The following is a 22,951-nucleotide window of genomic DNA, read 5'->3' on the forward strand; positions in this document are numbered from 1 at the left end:
ATCGCTCATTTTCGGCCCGACACATGAAAATAACTATTGTTAAACCATATTTGACTAAGTTCAGAGTGGTAGTTATTTGGATGTGAAATTGAGTGGGAAGTACTGCTTTCATAGATTATTTTTTTTTTTCAAATATTTTGGAAAAACCCGATATAGGTACTAGTTTCTTAATTTTTGTGTTTCTACTGATAGTTGACCAAAAAACTAGAAAAAAAATGATCCGTTCATTCCTTATTCATAGCAGAATCTGCTAACAATTTCTTTGACAAAAATATTGTTAACAACCAAGACTAATGAAATCGTCAACTACTTCCATGTTATGGCAAAATTGAATCTTAAAAAATTCTTCCAAAGCTAATGATTCTACGATGGTATAGAATTTCTAAATCATACTAAAATTTTATAACCAAAATGTGTGTCGATGTCTCAAACCTCATTTTGAACGAACACAACACGTAGTTAGTTAGAATAATCCCAAAATAATCACAAATGTAATATCCACACAGTTGGAGGCAGTGAAATTTCAGCATGAATTCAGCAGCAGTTTCAACCTTATAAGCAAGTTTAAACAGTTTTGATTGTATGTGCGGATCAGCTGAAAAACAACTGAAGCAAATTCATGCTCAAATTTCACCGCCCCTGACTGTATTCGGAAACTGTATCGTGACAGTTGAGAAATAAAAACACAAATCTGACTCTCTTTTGAACGTTTTTTTTTTAATGAAATTACAGCATCCCCTGTTGCATCACGTCTCTATTTCTTTTATACAGTTTCACAACAAGACCGTTAATTTTTAATCTAAATAAAAATATTAACTACGAATTAAGCTGTACAGTTTTTGAGCTTGTAAAAAAACTGTTTCTGTTTTTTGGTATAATTCTAACTTTGTTATACATTTCATTGAATCTAGTACAGTAAAAAATATATTTTTTGTTCTAGTAGTAAAACTAAAATATCTTAAAGATATATTTTGTCCTGTATCCCGCTAAGCCCAGAGCGTATTATTCATAAATTGATTTATCACATAGGTTTCATTATTGACTTGCATTAGCTAACTTTGTTTATCATTTTGGTTAATTTAGTATACAATATACATTCCCTACTTGTCGGCTTACAAATTTCTCGATGATCTAGATGAACTCCACATACTTCGCCTATACCGGGATCTGAAACAATTTTATTGTCAGAATTTTAATTGGGTCATTTCATTTCAATTAATTTAAAACTCTACCTGCCGAATCAATGCCGACTATTCTCAGATACATGACGGACATTAGTGTTAAAGCTGTTTCGACAAAACTAAAAACATCCAACTTTAACTGGCCGCTTCTGTACAGTGCCACAAACCGTCGATGTAATTCTAAGAGTCCAGTGCAATCTACAATCAAAAGTTTAAAATTTAATTTTGGTCTTAGGCCCATGTGTTCAAACGAATAGCTTCGTTGAGAAGTTTAATTGGCTGAAACGATCAGGTAACAGATTGCAAACAATCGGAAAAACTCATGGAATCATAGGCGAAGTGATAATAGCTGCGTTTCATACGTAACGTTACGCCTTAAAGTAAATCAACAAGCAAATTGAGTTTCTTTTGGCACCAAGCAGAAACCACCTCACCACGTAAGTCTGTGAGCTCCAAGCCCCACTCTAAAGATCTCATCGAACAGGAATTCCATTTTGACCATGGATAAAGAGCTAGATTTTTATCAGATTAATCTACATAGAGCGTACGCGCCCACATCAGAACTGAATACACTAGTCAGTAACAAAACATCCTTCATTGCTTTAGTACAGGAACCAACAGTTAGATTAGGTAAAATAACTGGCTTAAACAGGAGAATAGGTAATGTCATCCATTCAGGGGGTAACAGTAGACCTAGAGCTGCGATATACTGCTCCAAAAACTTAACAATGCACCCAATGTACAATTTGAGCACACCAGACCAGGCGGTGGCAATGCTAACTGTTAAAGTGAATTGCAGTGACAAGAATATAATAATCTGTTCAAGCTACTTTCCATACGAAGCCGCAGACGGTCCTCCTAGCCCTGAATTCATCGTCCTGGTAGAGTACTGTAAATCCAACAATATACAAATGCTTGCGAGCATAGATGCTAACTGTGGATTTACATAGCAACGTAAAAGTGACAGATGCAAAAATTTTCTCATACGGCAACTCGAAATTTCATTCATAATTTTAATTTTATGAATGAAATTTCGGGTTGCAGTATTTAAAAAACATTGCATCTGTCACTTTTACGTTGCTATGTAAATCCACAGTAACGCTCACCACTTTGCATGGGGAAGCACGAATATAAACATACGGGGAGGAAACCTGTTTGACTTCATTCTAACAACAGACTTGAGAATTGTGAACATAGGGAACGAACCAACATTCAGGAACAAACTAAGGCAAGAAGTACTCGATATTTCTCTATGCTCAGAAAACCTTTTTCCACACATTACTGACTGGCATGTCTCTGATCATATTCTCACATCTGATCACAGATGCATCACATTCAAAATGTCTTTAGATCCTATACCTCCTCTCCTATTTAGGAACCCAGCTTCCACAAATTGGACTTTATTCAGAAACATACTCTTAGAATCATTAGACGATGGAAATAATCACTCCTTCCCAATCTTAACAGAGCAAGAACTAGATGAAGATGCACTTTACCTACAAAATATCTTAGTTAACGCATATGAAAAATCATGCCCGATTCTAAAACACAAGGCAGGCAACTCAGTACCTTACTACTCTACGGCAGACAAAAAACAGAGACAGAAAGTTCGGAGGCTTTTCAACAACTGTAAAATAACAGGTGACTTTCACCCTTACTACAAGGAATTAGGTATCTATAACAAAAATCTGAGAAGCAGAGAAAGAGCTGGCTGGCAAAATCAATGCAGCGCTATCAACAAGGTACACGATGCTTCAAAGTTACTAAAAATAATATCCAAGGACCCAACACAAATGGCGGGCTCTTTACTATTGCCAAACGGAGAATACACTAAGAACCACGAGGAGACGTATAAGCATCTGCTAGACTTCCACTTCCCAAACTGCAAGGAAACCAATGAAGACGAGCACAGCAGAATCACACACTCATTCGATGGGGAAGCAAACCCAGATTTGATTAACAGAATGGTAACAATAGACCGCATTGACTGGGCCATGAAAACTTTCATACCGTTGAAATCACCAGGTCCAGACAACATTTTTCCAGCTATGATGCAAAACAGCAACACGGGCGTCTTACATCTCATGAATAGATTATTCAAAGCATCACTAGGGCTAAAATACATACCTAGAAGCTGGAGGAGAGTAAAAGTAATCTTCATACAAAAACCAGGCAAAAGTAATTACTCATTAGCCGAAAACTACAGACCAATAAGCTTGTCGTCATTTATGTTGAAAACTCTCGAAAAAATAATAGACAGGTACCTTAGAGACGAGCCTTTAAGACAATTTAAAATACACCCAAAACAACATGCCTACCAGAGCGGAAAGTCTACCGAAAATGCTCTACAAAATATCGTTCAAAGCATAGAGCTATCATTAGCCTATGGTGAATTCGCACTAGGATGCTTTATAGATATATCTGGCGCTTTCAACTACCTAACGTATTTAGCAATAAAAAATGCTTGCTACAAACACAACATAGATCCGGGTATCATAGGGTGGATCCTAGCTATGTTACACAGTAGATTAATCTTTGTCCACTTCGGCACATCAATAATTATAACGACAGTATCTAAAGGTTGCCCACAAGGAGGAGTTCTACCACCACTGCTATGGTGTCTAGTACTGAATGAACTTCTAACCATTCTCAGCGACAGGAACTTCCAAACAGAGGGTTTCTCAGACGATTTAGCAATTCTACTTAGAGGAAAATTCACCAGCGTCCTGTGTGATTTACTTCAAACGGCTCTCGATATTGTTAGTGAATGGTGCGATGGAAACGAACTAACTATTAACCCGGGTAAGACAAAGATGATATTATTCACTAATAAAAGGAAAACAGAAGTTATGAATATACCACTAATTAAAGGAACACCAATACTTCTGGTCAACTCGGTAAGATATCTGGGTATTACCCTGGACAGCAAGCTGTCCTGGAATGACAATCTGGATGAACGAATACAAAAAGCCACTATCTCTCTGTGGCAATGTAGGAGAGCGTACGGCAAATCATGGGGTCTCTCTCCCAAAGTAATGTTCTGGATTTACACGACAGTCATCAGACCAATCTTAACATACGGATGCTTCCTTTGGAATCACATATGTAAATATCAACAAGTACGCTACAAACTAGATAAATTCCAGAGAATGGCCTGCAAAGCAATAACAGGATCTTGGAGATCAACTCCAACAGCTGCCATGGAGGCACTTTTGAACCTCACTCCATTGCACATTTTTATAGAAACCGAAGCCATTATTACAATGAGCAGGCTAACCAAGCAACAAGACAATCAGTTCAAGAACACCAACCATTCAAGCATATGGTTCAACACGATTATTGACGAACCTGATCTATTAATGCCCTCAGACAAAATCATAACAAAGCACAAATTTGACAGAAGGTTCAACATCCAGATCCCATCAAGGGAGGACTGGTTCAATGGGAAATTACCACCAAAAGGAATTGTCTTCTACACAGACGGCTCACTGATCTCGAAATCGGCAGGAGCCGGAGTATACTGCAATCACCCTAAGATCAAAAATTCTATTCCACTAGGAAAATGCTCGTCAATATTTCTAGCTGAGATAAGAGCAATCATGGAGGGCTGTCACGCTCTCATCGATAACAATATTACTGGGCAAGACGTATTTATTTGCTCGGACAGTCAGGCGGCACTAAAGGCGCTAGCATCAATCAGCTTTAAGTCAGCAGTAACGCTAGAATGCTGGGAAACTTTGAACAGTGCTACCACTATCAACCACATCAACCTAATATGGGTGCCAGGTCACCAAGGTATTGAAGGTAACGAAATCGCAGACGAGCTAGCCAGAATTGCGGCTCTAAGCACACCAATTGGACCAGAACCAATAATGGGCACGCCCCACTCATACAGTAAAAGTATAATTAAAATAATAAGGACAAAAAGATCCAAAAATTATTGGGACAGCATTACAAGCTGCAGACAATCCAAAAACTGCATCAACATATGCGACAGAAACTCAAAGTTTCTACTAAACGTAAGCAGAACAAGACTGAAAATCTTCACCGGCGTAACAACTGGACACTACGGATTTAACAAACACCTCACAACTATAGGAAAACGAACGGATCCAGGGTGTGATCTGTGTGGCCATCACACTGACACAGCCGAACATTACCTCTGCCATTGCCCAGCTTTCATCATGAAAAGGCGAAAGCACTTAGGCAACTACATCATCAGGTATAACCTGATCAAAAACATTCACCCAAGGGACATCCTAAACTACATTACTAGTACAGGAAGGTTCCAATAACCAGCAACTGCACTAATAAGTCATAGCCAGCACAATGGGCCCAAACAGAGGCCCCCGTGCGTGTTCTACCACGGTAGAACAGCTACTTAAAAAAAAAAAAAAATCAACCTTAGGCGAATTTTCTTGAAACTTTGTGCTTAACCTTTCATTATATAAAATGGCATAAACGATAATCATTAACAATGAATAATTGAATCTGTTACTTCTTTTGTTTAACGTTGCTCTCAATGTTAGATAGCACATCTTGTACTTCTTTAGTCTAACTATACATTTCTTTATAAGAGGACACCAGCCTAAGCTGATCGTTTATTTTTGTACGTTGTTGCCGATAACAGATGACTAAAACCAAAAGTGAAGCACATTTCGCGCGCGTATTTAGATCAGTGACTTACTTTTCTTGATCTCTGTTAGTTCTATCGATTGCCTGAGTAATGGCAAGTTAAAATCGGCTAACGGGGATCCTCTATGTGGAACGGAATAAAACAAAATTCCTCGCGATTGTTGCCAGATTGGTGCCATTACTGCTTTTCCGCACTCCCAAGCGTCAACGATCATTTGCTTGATAAAAATCCCACCTTAAAAGAAATATTTTTTTTTTGGTAATTAACATCAACCACGGATGGAAATCGCTTACCTTTCGAGTGACCCACCCTAAAATTGAATAATCGTTTGGTTAAAAATCTTTCTATAAATTACTACAAAAGATAAACTTACCAAACAATAGGATGTCCACTGCCAACACCAATCTCAGTTAACATTTTCATCATTTCCCTCGACCGTTCCGCAAGCGATGATCGAATTCTCTTTTTAATCCACACCGGTCGCCACAAATACGGATCGGTTGTGTAATTTAACGAAATTACCCTGACTCCAGGGCAGTCCAATGGCAGCCAGTCACCAGGCCAACATTTCGAATAAGAGCTGTTTGTATGTGGAGGAAGTTGTTCATTTCGTATTGTTTCTTCGTCATTATCAGGTACAGATTTGTCCTCGTCCATGTCATCCATTCTCATTCGAAATGTTGAGAAATTGTATTCAATTTCTTCTAAATAACTAACCACCGTGTCGTCGTTAGTATTATCGCAATCATAGGAATAATCAATAGAGCAGTCACGCTCTAATATAGGACGCTCCGTAGAATCGGCAATGTCACTATCCATGCTGTTGCTCGCACAGAAACGTCTTCGTTTCGAACTGTGCGGTGAATCGAATAACGATGATCTCGAATGGCGTTGTCGTTTTGGAGGACGAATTGGTGGTTTCGGTGGGCGTTTAAATTCACGTCTAACGCGACGTCCTTGGCTATTCCATAAGCCCTGTTTCCATGTGTTTACTAAGGAACCTATTTAACGAATAAATTAAGATATAAAAAAGACAAATTTTGCTATGGAACAGGAGTGATTACCGTGCAATCCATGAATAAAAATTACATCCGCCCTGATTGGACCACTTTCTGGTTGTGCCAAAATATTCAAGGAAACACATTTTTCGGGGACATTGTCCGACTGTTGAACTACTTGGTGTGGTATACTGATTTTTGGGACTGTTTGTCTGTTCCTTAACTTTATCATCTTGAGCAATGGGTCGATTTTATACACAACTGAAAATCAACCAATGATCGTTCGATAAAGATTGCAAAATTCTATATTTCCAAGTAAAAACGTCTACCTTGCACACTTGATAGACCGAGAGACAAACTGTTTGCGGTAAAGGCAAACAAATTGGTTAACAACTGACGACTAGGGCGAACATTTTTTAATAGTCGCAACGCATTTGTACCGCGAATTTCTTGCCATCCTCGTATCCATCCTCGAGCTACACCTTTGACTAGTGGCAAGACTAAACGAATTATGACGCCAATAGGCCAATAGTTCCTGAAAATGTTGGAAGACTTTTAGATTTGTCATAGGAAAAATTCTTGCAATGCAACATGTGCAATGTGCATGATATAGTCAAAGATCATGATTTGTGAACATTTATGTATGCATTTGCGAATCATTCAATTGTTAAATGATTACGTCATTCAAATTGCGATTTATTTATTTTATTTAATTGTTGCGACATTTCTAAACAATAATTGACTACACAGACCGTAAAGACTAATGAAGCTATTAAAATCAAATATAGTTCACTCCTCCGATAGTGCCATATGACTAATTTAAATACTCGTCATTTTATCGAAATTGTACAACTTGTGACAAAAGAGTTAATTTTATGCATCACATTATTGATACACCGCACACGCTACTATTTTTCTTTCATTCCGATATAAACACATGCATTATAGATTTTACAAATCACTCACAGGTTGAGGTCTTCCACAACTGCAGATAGCTCCTCAGTCTACGTTACTAGGCGTTAAATAAGAATTTTAGGAGTTTGTAAATGTTTCATCCGCTAGTTTTTTTTTTGCTATTTTAACTCTAAATTTTCAAGATCGTTTTTTATCGCGATATCGGCATATGAAACTTGAAAATATGCGTACAGCTTCTCAGAAAGTTTTTCCATATTTTTTTCTCTATCGCTATTTAAGGGCTCACATAAAAAGGAAGAAAGGAAATAAGTAGATCGTGCTTTGCATCAACTCTCATTTTAGTTCAACATACAGATAAATACAGAAATGGGGATGCTCTGTAGTCAAAGGTACCATGTACACGCTTTTCCACGTTAAATTTGTATTTACATACAGTGAAAGCCGTATAATCCATTATTTAGCCTTTCACAGTCAGCAAATATAACATTAGATCAATTATCGAATCTACTACTTGATTTTGTTCTAACATTGTATGCTTCAGTCATTGTCTGTTGCTGTTCAAAACATTTCGACACAGTTTGTTCTGAGAGATAATCTCATTACCAGTCATTCACCTGTCACATGCAGGGATTCCATGTACTCACTTTTCTCACTTTTTCCAACTATTTTCAAGATCTGAAAAAGTGAGGAACAATTTGCTTAGAACGTAAATAAAAAAAAATTCAAAACATCCAAAAACTTCAACCTCAACATTTTTGAAATTTTAGAAAAATTTTAGAAAATTTTCTACTAACTTATAAGTGTCCACCTGAGTCTATATTATTGTTATAACATTTCTATTTCACTATATTGCAGTCAGCATTTTGTGAATGGATATTAAATTGACATAAAAATTACAGGAACAAAACTTTAGGTTCAGGTTTTTGTAAATGCTTATTCGTCGGCATAGGTTTCTGTCGTATCCATGTCTCCTTTGCTTTTAGTCTATTAAATTCATTATTTGCAATTTAGGCCTGTCCAAAATTCATCTGGAATGGAATTCACCTGGTCCGGAAGTCCTATAACAGTCCTATTCTTCATTTATTTTTATTTTTTTTGCTATATCGCTAAAACCATCCGGTTTGGTGAAATTAAAGTTATCTGAGATTCTAATGACCTGTAGCTTCATACAGGAGAAACGTACGCGTGGTAAAACCCTTGACTTCGCGTAGAATAGAGTACAAACGTTCCTAAAAACACACTTTTTTACCAACTTTTTCATCACTACAAAAATAATGACAAGCTTTAGGTAACATGTTCGTTCATATAGTAAAATGCATGTTACAAAAATTGAAATACAAGATTTGAAATCAACAGATTAAAAATACTTTGATCGATGGAAGTACTAGACCTTACTGGTCATATGCTTGCAGACTGTAACAGGTTAAAATCTTTTGACTGACAACGCAAAAGTAACCCTACTACTTTAAACAAACAAAAAAAAACTAGACCCAAGCTTTGTAATAGTTACTATGGCAAACAGTCGAAAAATACGTTCAGATAAGTCTTCATTATATATATGCCGAACACACAACCATTTAAGAGGGCAGACTAGGTGTGAAGTAGGCTATATATTGAAAAATTGGTTTTAAAATTAATGTAGACCATTTAATGAAAATCTGTTCCAGCAATTAGATGAGCAATATGTTTATCTATCTCTAAAAAATGAAAAACGATTTACAATAAGCAACAGTTGGAAGAAAACCGATTTCCAAAAAAATATTGCATAGCCTAACTTTAAGCGACGTTCATATTTTGGAAATCGGTTTTCTTCCAACTGTTGCTTATTGTAAATCGTTTTTCGTTTTTTAGAGATAGATAAACATATTGCTCATCTAATTGCTGGAACAGATTTTCATTAAATGGTCTACATTAATTTTAAAACCAATTTTTCAATTACAGCCTACTTCACACCTAGTCTGCCCTCTTAATAGAATATTTCAAGATAACGAAATTAAAATATACAAAGAAAAGTATATGTATTAAGTCTAGCGAAGCGAAATAGCTCACAACTAAATAGTGTATGTTCAGTACATGCTTGCTTATTCTTATCGCAATGAACTACATCTTCGTATTGTAATGAAAGATAAAGTAAAACATTTTCTTCTTTTTCTTCAATTGTTCTTTTTATCTTTTGACGACTTCATTAGACTCACCTAGCCAATAACATTTTATTTACTTCCGAAGCAATAATCAAATCATTAATTTGATTTTCTGTGCAAATAGTTTTGGTGTCGTCAGTGCAAATTTCTTCTTCATCTTGAAATTCCAGTTCATGATTTTTCTCGACGGAATCACGACTCGATGATTGTGTTATTGACGCCACTCGTTCCATGGTAACTCTAGAATGAGAAAATTAAACTAATAAAAGCACTTGAAACATTTGGGAGACGCTACGTGATTGAACTAACTACATTTTAAATTACATACGGAAAGTGGACCTCGAAATGAATGGTCGTAAAATGCTGACTTATTGTTATCAAATGATTTTGTTTTGTTTAATTTCAGTTCTATTGACAACAAAGAAAATATAGGTGCGATAAAGAGTGATATTAATCACTGTCTGTTAGGCCGGTAAATATGAATTTTATATCGAAAAACATATTAGACAAAAAGCCCGTGTGCATATCAATCCCTAATCAATCAATGTTTCCGGCAACAAAATTTCTGGACTTACCAATACAATTTTCCTTATACAAATATTTTTGAGCACTTTACCGTTATTTCAATAAATTTTGACCAATATATACCAATATCGGGAAAATATAACGGTAACACCATTAACTATAATGGTAAACCCAAATTAAACAACGTTCGAATTTCTCTTGTTTTTAGGGCGACTAACAACGGTATACTTCAAGTATACCCCATTATGTCTCAATATAAATGTTAATCCAAGTTTATGTTAAGATGGAGCTTCTGGTGCCAAATAAAAAATTTCATCAGTCGCGCCAGATAGGTTGAATTTTGAAAATGCAACTAGTCGAATCACATTCCCATTAGTCACAAATAACTCCACTTTTCACACAAATTTAGATTTACGACGGCTGTTTTTATATTCCAGGCCTACCAAAAATTCGCATCCGATATTTAACATATGAATTTCAGACCTTAGACTTGCGAGTGACCAGTGATTGATGTGTACACAGGCTCTCGGTATATATTGTTTTTGAAAAAATTGATTATTTTAATTTCTACATTTAAATTAGGCTGATCACTAATGAGCTTAATTATAATGTCAGCAGTATGAACGGTGAAATTAAGTAAAGAAAATATTTCCCAATTTGTTTGACAAACGAAGGAGAGATAAGACTTTATTGAAAATTGATTATATTTTTTGGTCAAAGTACAAAAATTAACGAAATGATTGCAATTCTCGTGTCTGGTAGTGACCATACCTTAGTCACTTAATTAGATATTGTAAACATTCTACTAAAATACAATGTTTACTGTACGAATAACAATGTACAAAAAGTTTATTTTGCTAACTCGTAATACTAACTAATACGTAAAGTTATGTACATTTTAAATTTGTTTACATTACTCAGTCAATAGCGACGAATTAACTTATCAAGCGAAGTACATAAATTATTTGAAGCGCATTCCTATCTACGATATACTATTAAAACGAAAACATAGACCCGCAGGTATAGAGATTTAAAAAACAAAAACAAATAGTAAAATGTATGCATCAGCAAAGTCTAGCTAAACTGAATTTATGACCTAGACCTGCGACATTTAAAAACTTCATGAAATCTAAACATTTCGTTCATTTCGACAATACACTTCCAATATAATGATATAATATAGACCTGCTATCAACTATCCTATGCATATATATTAACGAAATGGAATTGTAAATTATTTCACTCAATGTTAGATTGGAAAATAGAATATTGAATATCGACCAACAAGCGAATACAGTTTTGCTAATGTGCATCATTTAATAGGGAAAAGTGAGAGGGGAATCATACTAAAGTTTTGAGGTTACACAACCGAAAAATATAACCTTTCTAAGCCTACCTGCACATCAATTGCAATGAACTTGACTGTTCATTGCTGCAGCTATTTTTATTTTCTGTTATTTAAAAGCCTCGAAATGCACTTTATTATTTTGTTGATATGAAAACATAGAGAGGTTCACACTGCGTTGGATGATGTGCATATACATAACAATCAGCATGTAAAAACAGTGTATTTATCCATTGCGCAGCAATTTACCAGTATAACTATAATAAATGCAGTTTATTATTGCGATATCATGCAATGATCAAGAATAATAATTTTTAGAAAAACATGAAGTCTCATGATAAAGTTTTGCTTATTTGGATACGTAGTGAGTTTTATGTGGGTGATAAAGGCTAAACGAATAGATTTTTGATAGATCACAAAGTATATCATTTTGATTGAAAATCTTAATTTAATTCTCCACTAGCAAAAAAAATCTTGAGATATCTTGTTTGTCAACAAACGAACAAAAAAAACTTTATTTACAAACTCGAAACTTGTATATACACAAAATCCATCAAAAGAAATTGATACGGTATGGCAGCACACCAAGCACCAAGGTTTGACAAAATTACAAGGTAAGATACAATCAAATCTAATCCATTAAGTATACAATCAAGTCAAAGTTAAAAATAGACGGCCTTGATACGTATCGGAAGTATGTGCATTCAAGAGGTTGATAAACTTTCAATTAATTTGATTTTTCGTAAATTTTGTGTGTGAATTTGACGGTGCCCGTCTATACAAAACATTACCTCAAAATTAATGCTTCATTACAATTCTAGTCGCCAATTAAAATTGTTGTTGATGTTGCCAGACATAGAAACGACATAGATATAATGAAGACAAAACGTAGAGATCATATTAGCTGTTTCAATGTTACAAAATTCAGATTCCCGCGTAAATTAAATAATCATTTAATAAACGATTTATTTAACCTTTAAAATGGCTAGCCAGTGCTATAGATGAGGAAAGTAAAGTATGAGCGTTATAAGTGTAGTGCTCTATCATAGAGAGGAAAACTTATGTTCAAATGAATGAAGTAAAAGATTTAATAAAAGGCGTTTGCTGTTTGTAGAAGATCATTACTCAGAACTATATATTCACACAAAAATGGCCACCAATTTCAAATCGATTCATTGTATAATAGGATGTAGTCAATATGGTTAAATTTGTGATAAAATTAAATTTAGCGCTTTAATTAAAACGCTTAATTATCTGTTATCGACAGCATGGCCAGAAATTAGCTATAGTAAAATATGGAGGAGTACCGACAGCATGGCCAGAAATTAGCTATAGTAAAATATGGAGGAGTACCGAGGCGAGGCCGAGGTCGGTAAGCACGCACCATTTCTATTGTTAGCCTTATCGACATATGTGAAGTATTTTACTAAAAGAAATAAAGATAAAAATTCACTGTCATCAATTAATATTTTTGTGAGAAACAGGCTAAATGATACGTCTGCCGTTTCTGTAACTTTATTTGAATGTCCCTGCTATTACAAAAAAAAACTAATAAATCGGAAAGCACACAAAAAATCCTAATAACTTCTCATTATATAACGTTCAACCATGCTTTAAGCATATAAAAGAGAAAAAAAGACGTAAGCGAACAATAACACGGAGATAAGTACATTTTTATCAAATTTAAATTGTAAATAAATTTATTTCTCTTTAGTTAAAAAAATCTCTAATCTTTTTACAGCAATTATTTTAGCAACCCGCGTAATTGTATAATTTTCTACTTATCTACTGTTACCACAAAAAAAAACATTCGGTTTTTGTGCCATCATCTCATTACAATTTAATTCACATGCGTTCGTCCAACATTGAGATATGACTTTTAGTGTGAGAAGATAATCGAAAGAAAGGAAAACTTTTATGTGGCCACCGTTGTACTATGTAGTGAACTACTGTCTCATCTTAAATAATAAAACTTTTTTTTAATAAATATCTTTTTTTTCTGTTAGCTCAGTAGATTAAAAAAAATCTTTATATTGCGTCACCGCAAGTTATGATGTAGATAAGAGTTACAACAAAATTTCTTATAAAAGTTTTGCGAAGAAAGTTCATATACGTTGAGAAACATACCACTCACGGTTGGTTTGAAACGAGATTAAATAGGGAACGCCGACCAACAATATTTTTGTTTTTTCATTTTATTAATCAGGATGGACAAGAACATCACATAGGAAAAAATCAGACCGAACGGCTGGGCCGTTTCTGAGAACCAGCAGCTGTGTCGTCCACGGCCGGTAGAGTAACGGTTGATCCTGACTTTGGGATCGGTAGCGGGATTAATTCTAAGACTTTTTATTTAAAAAAAAAACACATTGGAACATCTGGTTGGGCAGCTGTAGCCCCAAGTATTCGAAAAATCACGATTTTCAATGGGCAATATGTTCGAAAGATATGTTGATATGGACAGAGGGCTACAAGCCCAATCCACCACTAGTAACTGATTTTTTAGATGTTGTCTCTAATGGCCAATTTTTGACCATCTTTTTTTTTTGCTACTGTCGAACTTTGAACACTGCTGGTTCTCAGAAGCGGCAAAGGCGTTCGGTCTGATTTTTTCCTGTATGATGTTCTTGTCCATCACTGATTAATAATATGAAAAAAAAAATTATTGGTTTTCGGCGTTCCCTATTTAATCTCGTTTCAAACCAACCGTGCACTGTGAACCGAGATTACTTCTATCTCTACATTTAGATTTAGTGATTTTTCAGTTTGTTTCTTCGCGTGGTTATTGACCTCGGCTTCGCATCGAATTCACAAATTTCCAGCGACAGCTCGACTTTTCCGTTCTTGTGACGTAAATATCTGTTACCCCAATCGTTCCTATTGGGAAAATGTCCACTTAGTGACAGCACTCACATCTCACAAGATAATAATGTTCCATCATCAGCACTTAAATGAGCCGATTAAAAAAACGAAATTTAATGTTTTTTATCACAACTTTCGGAGTTGGCTTGATTATGTAAAAGCACTACATTAAATTCAAGCACTGTAAAGGCTTTAATTTGCTGCTTCTTTCTGCTACAATCAATGAGATAACTCTCAATATATTTAAATAAGTAGGTTTCCAACTTAAAACAATAATTATTATCAGTGAAATGAAAAATGATAACGCAGAACCTAATCGGTCAATTTGGATAAATAAGCCATTACAATCAGACAGTAGCACGGTACGTTTTCGGTGAGATTTAACTTTTCGATTTATAGCTGCACTGAAGTATGAATTCATTAGTTGAAATTCATCTGAGAATAATAAATTATCAAAGATTCCCACAGATAAGTAACATACGCGAATCGGATGGACTGTCCAATATTATTACGTAATCACTAAATAAAACGGGTCTTTGTGAAGGAAATCAAACACAAAAAATTAATAAATTGAAGGTCGACTATAATTGAAATGACCTTTTCGTTTTCAAATTATGAGGGCAGGTTCTATCACTTATCACTACACTACCGGCAAAATGAATTCTCGTTAAATACGACCATGTACATTGTCCACATATAATGTCGTGTCGTTCGAGCAAGAACTAGTTAGTCTATTAACCTATCGAAGTACACTCAATGCTCTAAATTTAATTACAATTTTATTTCGGCTGACACTAATGATAGTTTGAAAACTTGAACAAACTGCAGCAACAACAGTGACAATAATATGTAGCACTAACGAATTATGTAATCTATTTAAATAATGATATTTATTCACTTACATATAAATGTGTCGTCTTAAAGTAATGCAACTCGCGTGTATGCTTTATGATGTTTAACGACTTTGACCGAAATGTGATCTTTATCACTGAATTTCCTTATGCAGATAAACTCAATAAGACATAGTCACATCACCATTATTGTACTGTAGGTCGGTGGATCATTAATATCTACACATTGGGGATATTCACTTGTTAGCACTTAACATTCCCAGGTTCACAACTTTCTTTAGTCACAGTTTGGTTCGTCACGAAAAATTCAAAAAAATTACCAATTTACATTCAGTCAATCACACACGTGTTAATAAGTTCAACAGTTGATACAGAGAAAATCGCTTGATAATACAATAATTGAGATTTTTCACGTATCTAATTCACTGACCAGCAACGACACATTATTTGGCAGAACATGTTCTTTGTTTTGTCTCTACGGACGCGATTCAACTGAATAACATATTATAATCGCTGTTGTATAAAGCTCAGCTGCTTTTTGCGTATGAATGTTTTGTTTGAAGAAGTGTATAAGTTTTACGTTTTACAATCTTGTAGCAGCTGATGGTATTAGAAAGCAACACAAGCACATTCACTGTAAACATATAGCACAATAATATTCACGATACCCAACAAGTGAAATTAGGGATTATGTGCAGGGAATGCGTATGGTACTTAAACCGTGATGCTCTTCGTATCAGTTTTGAATTTTTTGAATTCATGAAACTGAACACAACAAACCACACTAAACGTTACGACGAAAATAGATTCTAATCAGCTCTAAAGTTTAGATCAGGTACCTCTTGCTCTAAATGTATAATAGTGAGTGGTCCACTATATCCCATATTGTCTAGTGGCTAGGATATCTGGCTTTCACCCAGAAGGCCCGGGTTCGATTCCCGGTATGGGAAATTTTTTTTATTATTTTTTTATTAACCAAGAAGCGTTACAGATTCGTATAACATGTCCAACACGAATGTTTCATTCGATAGACAGACATGTATTTCTTACGAGTTTTTCTTTATATGAATAAGGTAAAACTCATTTTTACAGATGCATACCAACACTTTGTTCATTTATTAGCTTAATTTCCATGTATGAGTATAATGTTTGGATATTACTCAATGTAACTACACCAAAGAAATGTATAGCAACGTCTCGAGTGTGAAGCACATGTGAGGATTTCAGTGAATGAATGTTTTATTTAAAAAGTAGTGGTGGTTTGTTATGATTGTGGAAAATGTTTTCGGAACTATGTTTGTATACACCGCATTAAATGAATGACAAAATCTGCTTATTGCACAACCATCTCATCTCAGAAAAGAATGAAAAGGGGTTGAAGCTATTGTATTCATGAACTTAGAACGTAGTATTCGCGCGAATTGAAACGTAGTTACTACTACATGGATATTTTAAGGGATGAAACTGGTGAGTCAACTTTTTTTTATTAAGTAAGCCGGATTCATGACATCATTCTGAAATGATGATTAATTTACAGTATATAGCAACATCCTTTAGTAAATACTCTGTTGATATGATTTTAAATCAGACAAAGACATCCGTTATCGACAGAGACAACAGAAATTATTCATTGATAAACGGACGGCGAGTAAAATAAACCAGGGACCTATACTAATACACTGAATGAAAATGAACACTACGGCTACTAGTCCCTATTCAGGTCCCTAGTCAAATCAAGCGCTCTTGTCTGGTTTATTTTACTCTGCCTTGATAAACTATGTCCAGCGATACATGCAGCAATGAACGTTATTATTTATATCTCAATTTCCGGGCCTATTTTCAGCAAATTTTTTGAAATTTTCAGGAAGTTTCTTTCATAATAAATAGGTCCGGCTCAATCTCTGCCATACAACGTTAAAAAGTCTCGAAAAAAAAGCGAGAACATATTTTGGATGCATTTTTTCATTCGACATGTTTTCTCTCTGCCCTTTTGAGGCTTTTTAACGTTGTTGCTGGAAATCAACAGATTTAAAATTGGTGATATCTTTATAGTGTAAGGAGGTTAAGGACGTTTCAAACAATGATCACCGCTACTGATTCGTTCAGGGTAAGTCATTATCACACAATGACAACATGCGAGTTTTTCTTAGATAGACTTGAACAATGAATTTGTCGTACACACTTCGTAATTTCACTAAACGATGAAGAGATTGTGTAGGAATTTGTTGATGACATTCTTAGTTGTTCAATGCAAATGTTCTAAAATTCATGCTCTACTTCGACATAATGTTACCGTGGGTGTACACGGTGCGGTGTACTATTCAAAAGTATGTTTCTGTTACGCTAAAAAATGCAATTGAACAGTCAATAGAAATTCACTTATATTGTTTACGCACCAAAATACGGAAGGCTTGCCATGGTATACCCTAACTATATTATATAAAAAAGTAGGTGTCCAACAAAACGAGAAGCATATGGTATTGCAAATGGTAGAGACGGCAATTTCGGCGTTAAATACATTTACATTTTTTAACATTTTTATGAAATGGACAAGCTCTAGTGAGCACATTTCCTTCCTATTCCAAATAAAATAATCATGCACCGTTCAGTACTCGCTGGACATGATGGATTCGATAATGCTTTGTTACGCATTTCACCATTATGTGCTGGACTGAGTGTTGTAAAGTGAAATTGTTATTCTCCGCAAATTGTTTTAGAATAATTCTTACCGAGGGTTCAGGTTCAGTTGTGAACAGAGCTGAATGAAGAGTTAAAGACTGTTAAAACATTCCACGTAGATTAGTGCTGCAAAAAGTTTCTTTTTTCTAAATTGTAAAATTATGTGAGAGAAGTGAAAAAGAAAACATTGTAAACGATGCGGTTCAATAGCATTTTCAACCACAAATGCTTGCTTGGACTTACAAACCTACTATTTTCGGTAAGGGTAAATCTCCAAACTTGTGATCCTGTTCGTGGTGTTAATTATGTGGCATATCGTGTCCCATATGAATAGTTTTGCTAATTGTTGTTTCCCAGGCATGTGGTGTTACATTGTTACTCTCAGGATTTTATCTTCTAATGGATAAACAGCGAGTTCTTCTTTCTCGCCTATTGTTAATCGGTAATGACAATTTGGACTTACCCGAACCACTCTTCTACTACATAGCAATGGGACTGACTATTGGAGGGGTGACGGCTTTAATTGCATCGTTGATAGGATGGTGGGCAGCGTGCTTGAACACATACTGTCTCTTGAGCATTGTAAGAACTTTTTTCGGAAATTGCCACATCAGTTTCTGGTCAAGTTTCACTTTATCATTGCAGTACTTTTTAATCGTTCTCATTTTACTAATCGCTGAGTTCGGAATATGTTTGACTATAACTATGTGGCCACAATGTTTGGGTTTGAACTTAGATGAGACTGTTATGGTCAAAGCTTTACAGGGTACATACGGAGTTCCTGGTAAAGAACAGGTAGGAATAGAATGATTGATTTTCTTCAAACCTGCTAATTGTAATGGTTTAAGTTAACTGCTGCCATGGACCTGGCCCAAACGGTTTTCAACTGTTGCGCCATGAATAATAACATAAATTACGACACATCACTGTGGCGTTTACAAGAGTATGGACAGAGAGATTGGGTTGTTCCGTTGACATGCTGTCATTTATTAAATCGCCATGAGAGTGGTTCGTATCTAGATCCGATACCGATTAATTTAACCATTTGTCAGTCATTGGAGCGACATGAGTATGACAAAAGTCGTCACACAGAGGTACGAAGAAACTAAATTTTGTTGGTCTGTTCTGTAATCGATGACTTAAAGAGTTGAGTTTCAGGGATGTCTTGATAAAATTGACCTGTGGTATCGCCAGCAATATTTCTCATTCTTGTGCGCAGCGTTGATTGTGGCGTAAGTAAAAGTGAATAAATTAAGATCTAAGACCGAGTGGAAAAACGTTTCAAAATTTTAGGATCGTGGAGTTTGTCGTTTTGTTGAGCGTAATCTTAAGTTGTACGAAAATTTCGAATGGTAAAAATGCCATCAAACCACAACATCCACCGAATCATTCCAAATTACCCGAAAATATTTACATGGAAACCGAACAGAATTCAAACTCGAATTCCGTTCCATCCAATATGGAGATACGAGATCATTACATTCAGCCGCCCGATTTCTATTCGAGTAAAAGTAATTCGTCATTCAAACCGGTGTCAAAGTATCAGTACCACATATCGAAAAGTTATTTGGTTTGACGAAATTGAGGATGGTCGGGCAGTTGCCTGTAAAATTAAACTTTCCAATATTTGTGTGAGTTTGTGTTCAATAAAAAAATCGAAAAGCGAACAGAATCCAATCAATTTCCGGCGCTAGGAGAGCCTCTATGATGGTAAGTTAAGTTTTCGACTAATTGTCCAATGTTTTGGTTATGCTTCCGATTGAGTGATTGGATGATTTAAAAAGCAACAAGGCTCGGAACGATCTCTTTTTTATTAAATAGATGTAAATGGTACGAAATATAAAATAATGATTCAGTAGAGTGCTACGTGTAATATAAATGCAATGCAATAGCGCAACTATAATCATGTTACAGCAGCTTGTAGCCGCGAACACATTCTCAGTTCCAATACGAACGCGATGAATTACTCATCATCGCTGTCATCATTCACATTGTTGACAAGAGCAGGCACATGAGTCTTGTCCGGAAGCATAGCATTTTCAATCAGAAAACTTTCCACATCAGACGGAAAAAATACATCGCCACCAAGTTCGTCAGATACGCGGACGAAATTTCCGATTAAATTTTTCGCTTTGTACACCAGTAGCGCTGGAATGCCACTGATCTTAAAATGCTTGCTCATTCCGGCAACGGAACTGGCAATTCTACAGAACTTAACGTAAACGTACTCTTTGGCAAGCGTATGCAAACATTTGTCCATCATTTCGCAGGCTGCCAAATTATTCTCGTAAATGTGCACGATGACGGTTGTGTTTTTGTTTTCCATATCAATCGCATTCAGGAACTCATCACCGTTGCGCAACGAAATGACTTGTCCGAAAGTCTTCAGTTGACCATTAACTTTCAACATTTCCATCATGCGTTCCCGTTGGAATGCCAACATTGCGTCCGAATTCAATAATTCGTCAAATTCAGCGTCGAATTCATCGTCTTCTTTCTGCTTTTCGTCTTCGGCCTTGGTCTTGGTCGTTATTGCCAGTTTTTTCATCAACATCAACCGTTCACGCTCTTTTTCTTCATTCTTCTCACTTTCAAGCTGCTTAAATCGTTGCCAATCTTTTATTACACCTTTCGGTCCTGTGTTGGCTGAAGTCCCCGACCAATTTTCTGCATAGGTCGAAGCTGAAGGCTCACTCGCTGGTTTACTGCTACTCGGTTCATCGTCCGCATCTTCGTATTCGGCTTCGTCTTCACTGGAACTGCAATAGTTCTCCAACTTTTCACCCAGAATTTTATCCTCCAAAGTAGTCATTTTCTAAATCAATTTACCTAAAACAAACGAACGATTTTGGAATTACTAACTTTGCTCGACGTTAATTAAGCTTTCCGCTCATTATTGACTCACGTTTAAGTTAGATATTTACGACAAAATTGCACTAATTAGCCTCTTTGTTTGGTTTGAAATGGTTTAAATAAATAAAACAAAATTCTATTTTGTGGCTGTCAAATACAACGTACTAGTAGGGACTTCAGTGGAGTACTGAAAATTTATAAAGAAAATTGGCGAATATGTATTGGCGGGGAAATTCAAAAATTCGTATAGAAATTGCGAGTCATTTGCTATTCGAGTGAATTAGTGATGACCTCTGTCTACCGTTCCCTCATACATCGAAATTTATGATAAAAATATTGGAGTTATAGAGGTTGCATAAAAATACCAGAAGATATCTTACGCAATTGTCGTAACAGATTTAATGATTTAGTTCCGTACCGATAAACTTGCTCTGTCTGAAGCGGCCGAATGGAAAGTAATTGGAAATATAACAGTTTAAAAGAGATTTACAAAGTTCGCGTAATGAGATTATGGCTGCACCGATGAGAAAACCATAAGAGTATATACTGCTCCAGGTGTAGTTGCACCGCCACAAGAAATACATAGTCAAAACTCATTTGAAATTTCTAAGACTTTGCATTAGACAAACGTAACATGTTATTATCGAATCTGTTGCTTCATCTGTCTAATGTCTATCTATTCAGGTGGTGAAACATTCCTTGAAATGTGCGTAATCAATATTATGTGTCAAAGGTAATCTGTTGAACGAGACTATTATGAGGGATTTTTTTGAAAGTGGAGCAGGCTCCGTCGGAGCTATTTCTAGTGACGCTTTGTTTAATTTTAATTTTCGTTTAATTTTAATATTCTTTTATTGGCTGAGGAACTTCCACCAAAAGTCGAAAAAGGTTGTTTTTTGTCCGTGATTTTGTGCCGCTACAGGCTATGGACAAACATGTGTGTGAGCTCATTGGATAGGTATTGTCCAGGAAATACGAGGCAAGCACAGATATCTTACCACTGTTCCAAAAAAACAAAAACATTGTGTTGCAAAGGCTGTAAATTTTGATGAACTTCAAAACGTGATATCTCGTACCTGATGGCGAATGTTTATGTTTAGATCAGTGGGTGCCCTGATAGAGCCTTAACCTAGCTTTACAATGATATCCCATTTGCGTAGAAGTGACAGGTTCAGGAAATTTTTTTGGGTACAAAGTGAATAGTGTTCCTTCACTCGAAAGCAAAATATTAATTAATAAAATTGTTGTATTGCTTGGTCAGTAATTCAACATTGACAAAGTGTTGTATTGCTTTGACTTGACCAAAATTGTTGAAAAAATTTCTTTTATTCAACGAAGGGCGAACGAACCATCACGAATCGTACACGGTAACACGTTTCGTTCGCCCTTCGTTTAATAAAAGAAATTTTTTCAACAATTTTGGTCAAGTCAAAGCAATACAACACTTTGTCAAAATATTAATTTTAGAAAACTACACGAATTATGCTGTTTTTGATGTTTTTCTGCTTCGTGGTTTACTGGTTTTTTGTGAATTTTGCATGCATTTTTATATGAAAAAATCAAAAACTCAAGTAAAACACAGAAACAGAAAATGTGTCGGTTTTCAAAATTCCGTGTGTGTATGTATATCCACTGATCTGAAGACTTTCGTTGAATAAATAAAAGAAATTTTTTCAACAATTTTGGTCAAGTCAAAGCAATACAACATTTTGTCAACAACTAAAGACTAAAATTTGCCAGGTACGAGATATCACCTTTTGAAGTTCATCAACATTTACACATTTAAAGCCTTTGACACATTATTTTTGTTATTTTCAACGGTATTTACAACGGTACAGAACATGTAAGATATCTGTGCTTGCCCCGTATCTCCTGGACAATACCTATCCAATGAGCCCATACATATGTATGTCCATAGCTTGTAGCGGCAGTAAATCATTTTCGACCTTTGGGGGAAGCTCCCCA

At 35.5% G+C, this 22,951-nt stretch overlaps 3 protein-coding genes and 1 non-coding gene across 9 annotated transcripts; 2 read left to right on the forward strand and 2 right to left on the reverse strand.

Annotated features, from left to right (window-relative positions):
• Positions 1-696: 696 nt before the first annotated feature.
• Positions 697-16,010, reverse strand: LOC119071192. Of its 6 annotated transcripts, none has more exons than XM_037175971.1 (10): positions 15,885-15,984; positions 10,184-10,279; positions 9,926-10,111; positions 7,145-7,350; positions 6,882-7,076; positions 6,191-6,818; positions 6,111-6,127; positions 5,869-6,051; positions 1,233-1,379; positions 697-1,167 (listed from the first exon to the last, which is right to left on the reverse strand). In XM_037175971.1, the coding sequence occupies exons 3-10, from the start codon at positions 10,102-10,104 to the stop codon at positions 1,049-1,051; spliced, it is 1,674 nt and encodes a 557-aa protein (XP_037031866.1). In that variant the 5' UTR covers positions 10,105-10,111; positions 10,184-10,279; positions 15,885-15,984; the 3' UTR covers positions 697-1,048. The 6 variants fall into 6 exon arrangements, with proteins under 6 accessions (XP_037031866.1, XP_037031864.1, XP_037031867.1 ...); XM_037175969.1 differs by having other exon boundaries at positions 15,695-15,961; XM_037175972.1 differs by lacking the exon at positions 10,184-10,279 and having other exon boundaries at positions 15,885-16,010.
• Positions 16,011-16,332: 322 nt separating this feature from the next.
• Positions 16,333-16,404, forward strand: Trnae-uuc. Its single transcript has one exon. It is a non-coding gene; the product is annotated as a tRNA-Glu (tRNA).
• Positions 16,405-17,648: 1,244 nt separating this feature from the next.
• On the forward strand, positions 17,649-19,739 carry LOC119071256 (CD63 antigen). The gene is made up of 6 exons (XM_037176101.1): positions 17,649-18,392; positions 18,491-18,715; positions 18,779-18,928; positions 18,982-19,227; positions 19,292-19,365; positions 19,427-19,739. The coding sequence occupies exons 1-6, from the start codon at positions 18,330-18,332 to the stop codon at positions 19,707-19,709; spliced, it is 1,041 nt and encodes a 346-aa protein (XP_037031996.1). The 5' UTR covers positions 17,649-18,329; the 3' UTR covers positions 19,710-19,739.
• Positions 19,740-19,925: 186 nt separating this feature from the next.
• LOC119071285 (phosducin-like protein) lies at positions 19,926-21,153 on the reverse strand. Its single transcript, XM_037176155.1, has 2 exons — positions 21,039-21,153; positions 19,926-20,962 (listed from the first exon to the last, which is right to left on the reverse strand). The coding sequence occupies exon 2, from the start codon at positions 20,943-20,945 to the stop codon at positions 20,097-20,099; it is 849 nt and encodes a 282-aa protein (XP_037032050.1). The 5' UTR covers positions 20,946-20,962; positions 21,039-21,153; the 3' UTR covers positions 19,926-20,096.
• Between the last annotated feature and the right edge of the window lie 1,798 nt (positions 21,154-22,951).

Source organism: Bradysia coprophila (genome assembly GCF_014529535.1).
Source record: "Bradysia coprophila strain Holo2 chromosome IV unlocalized genomic scaffold, BU_Bcop_v1 contig_144, whole genome shotgun sequence".
In the NCBI taxonomy this organism is placed as follows: Eukaryota; Metazoa; Arthropoda; class Insecta; order Diptera; family Sciaridae; genus Bradysia; species Bradysia coprophila.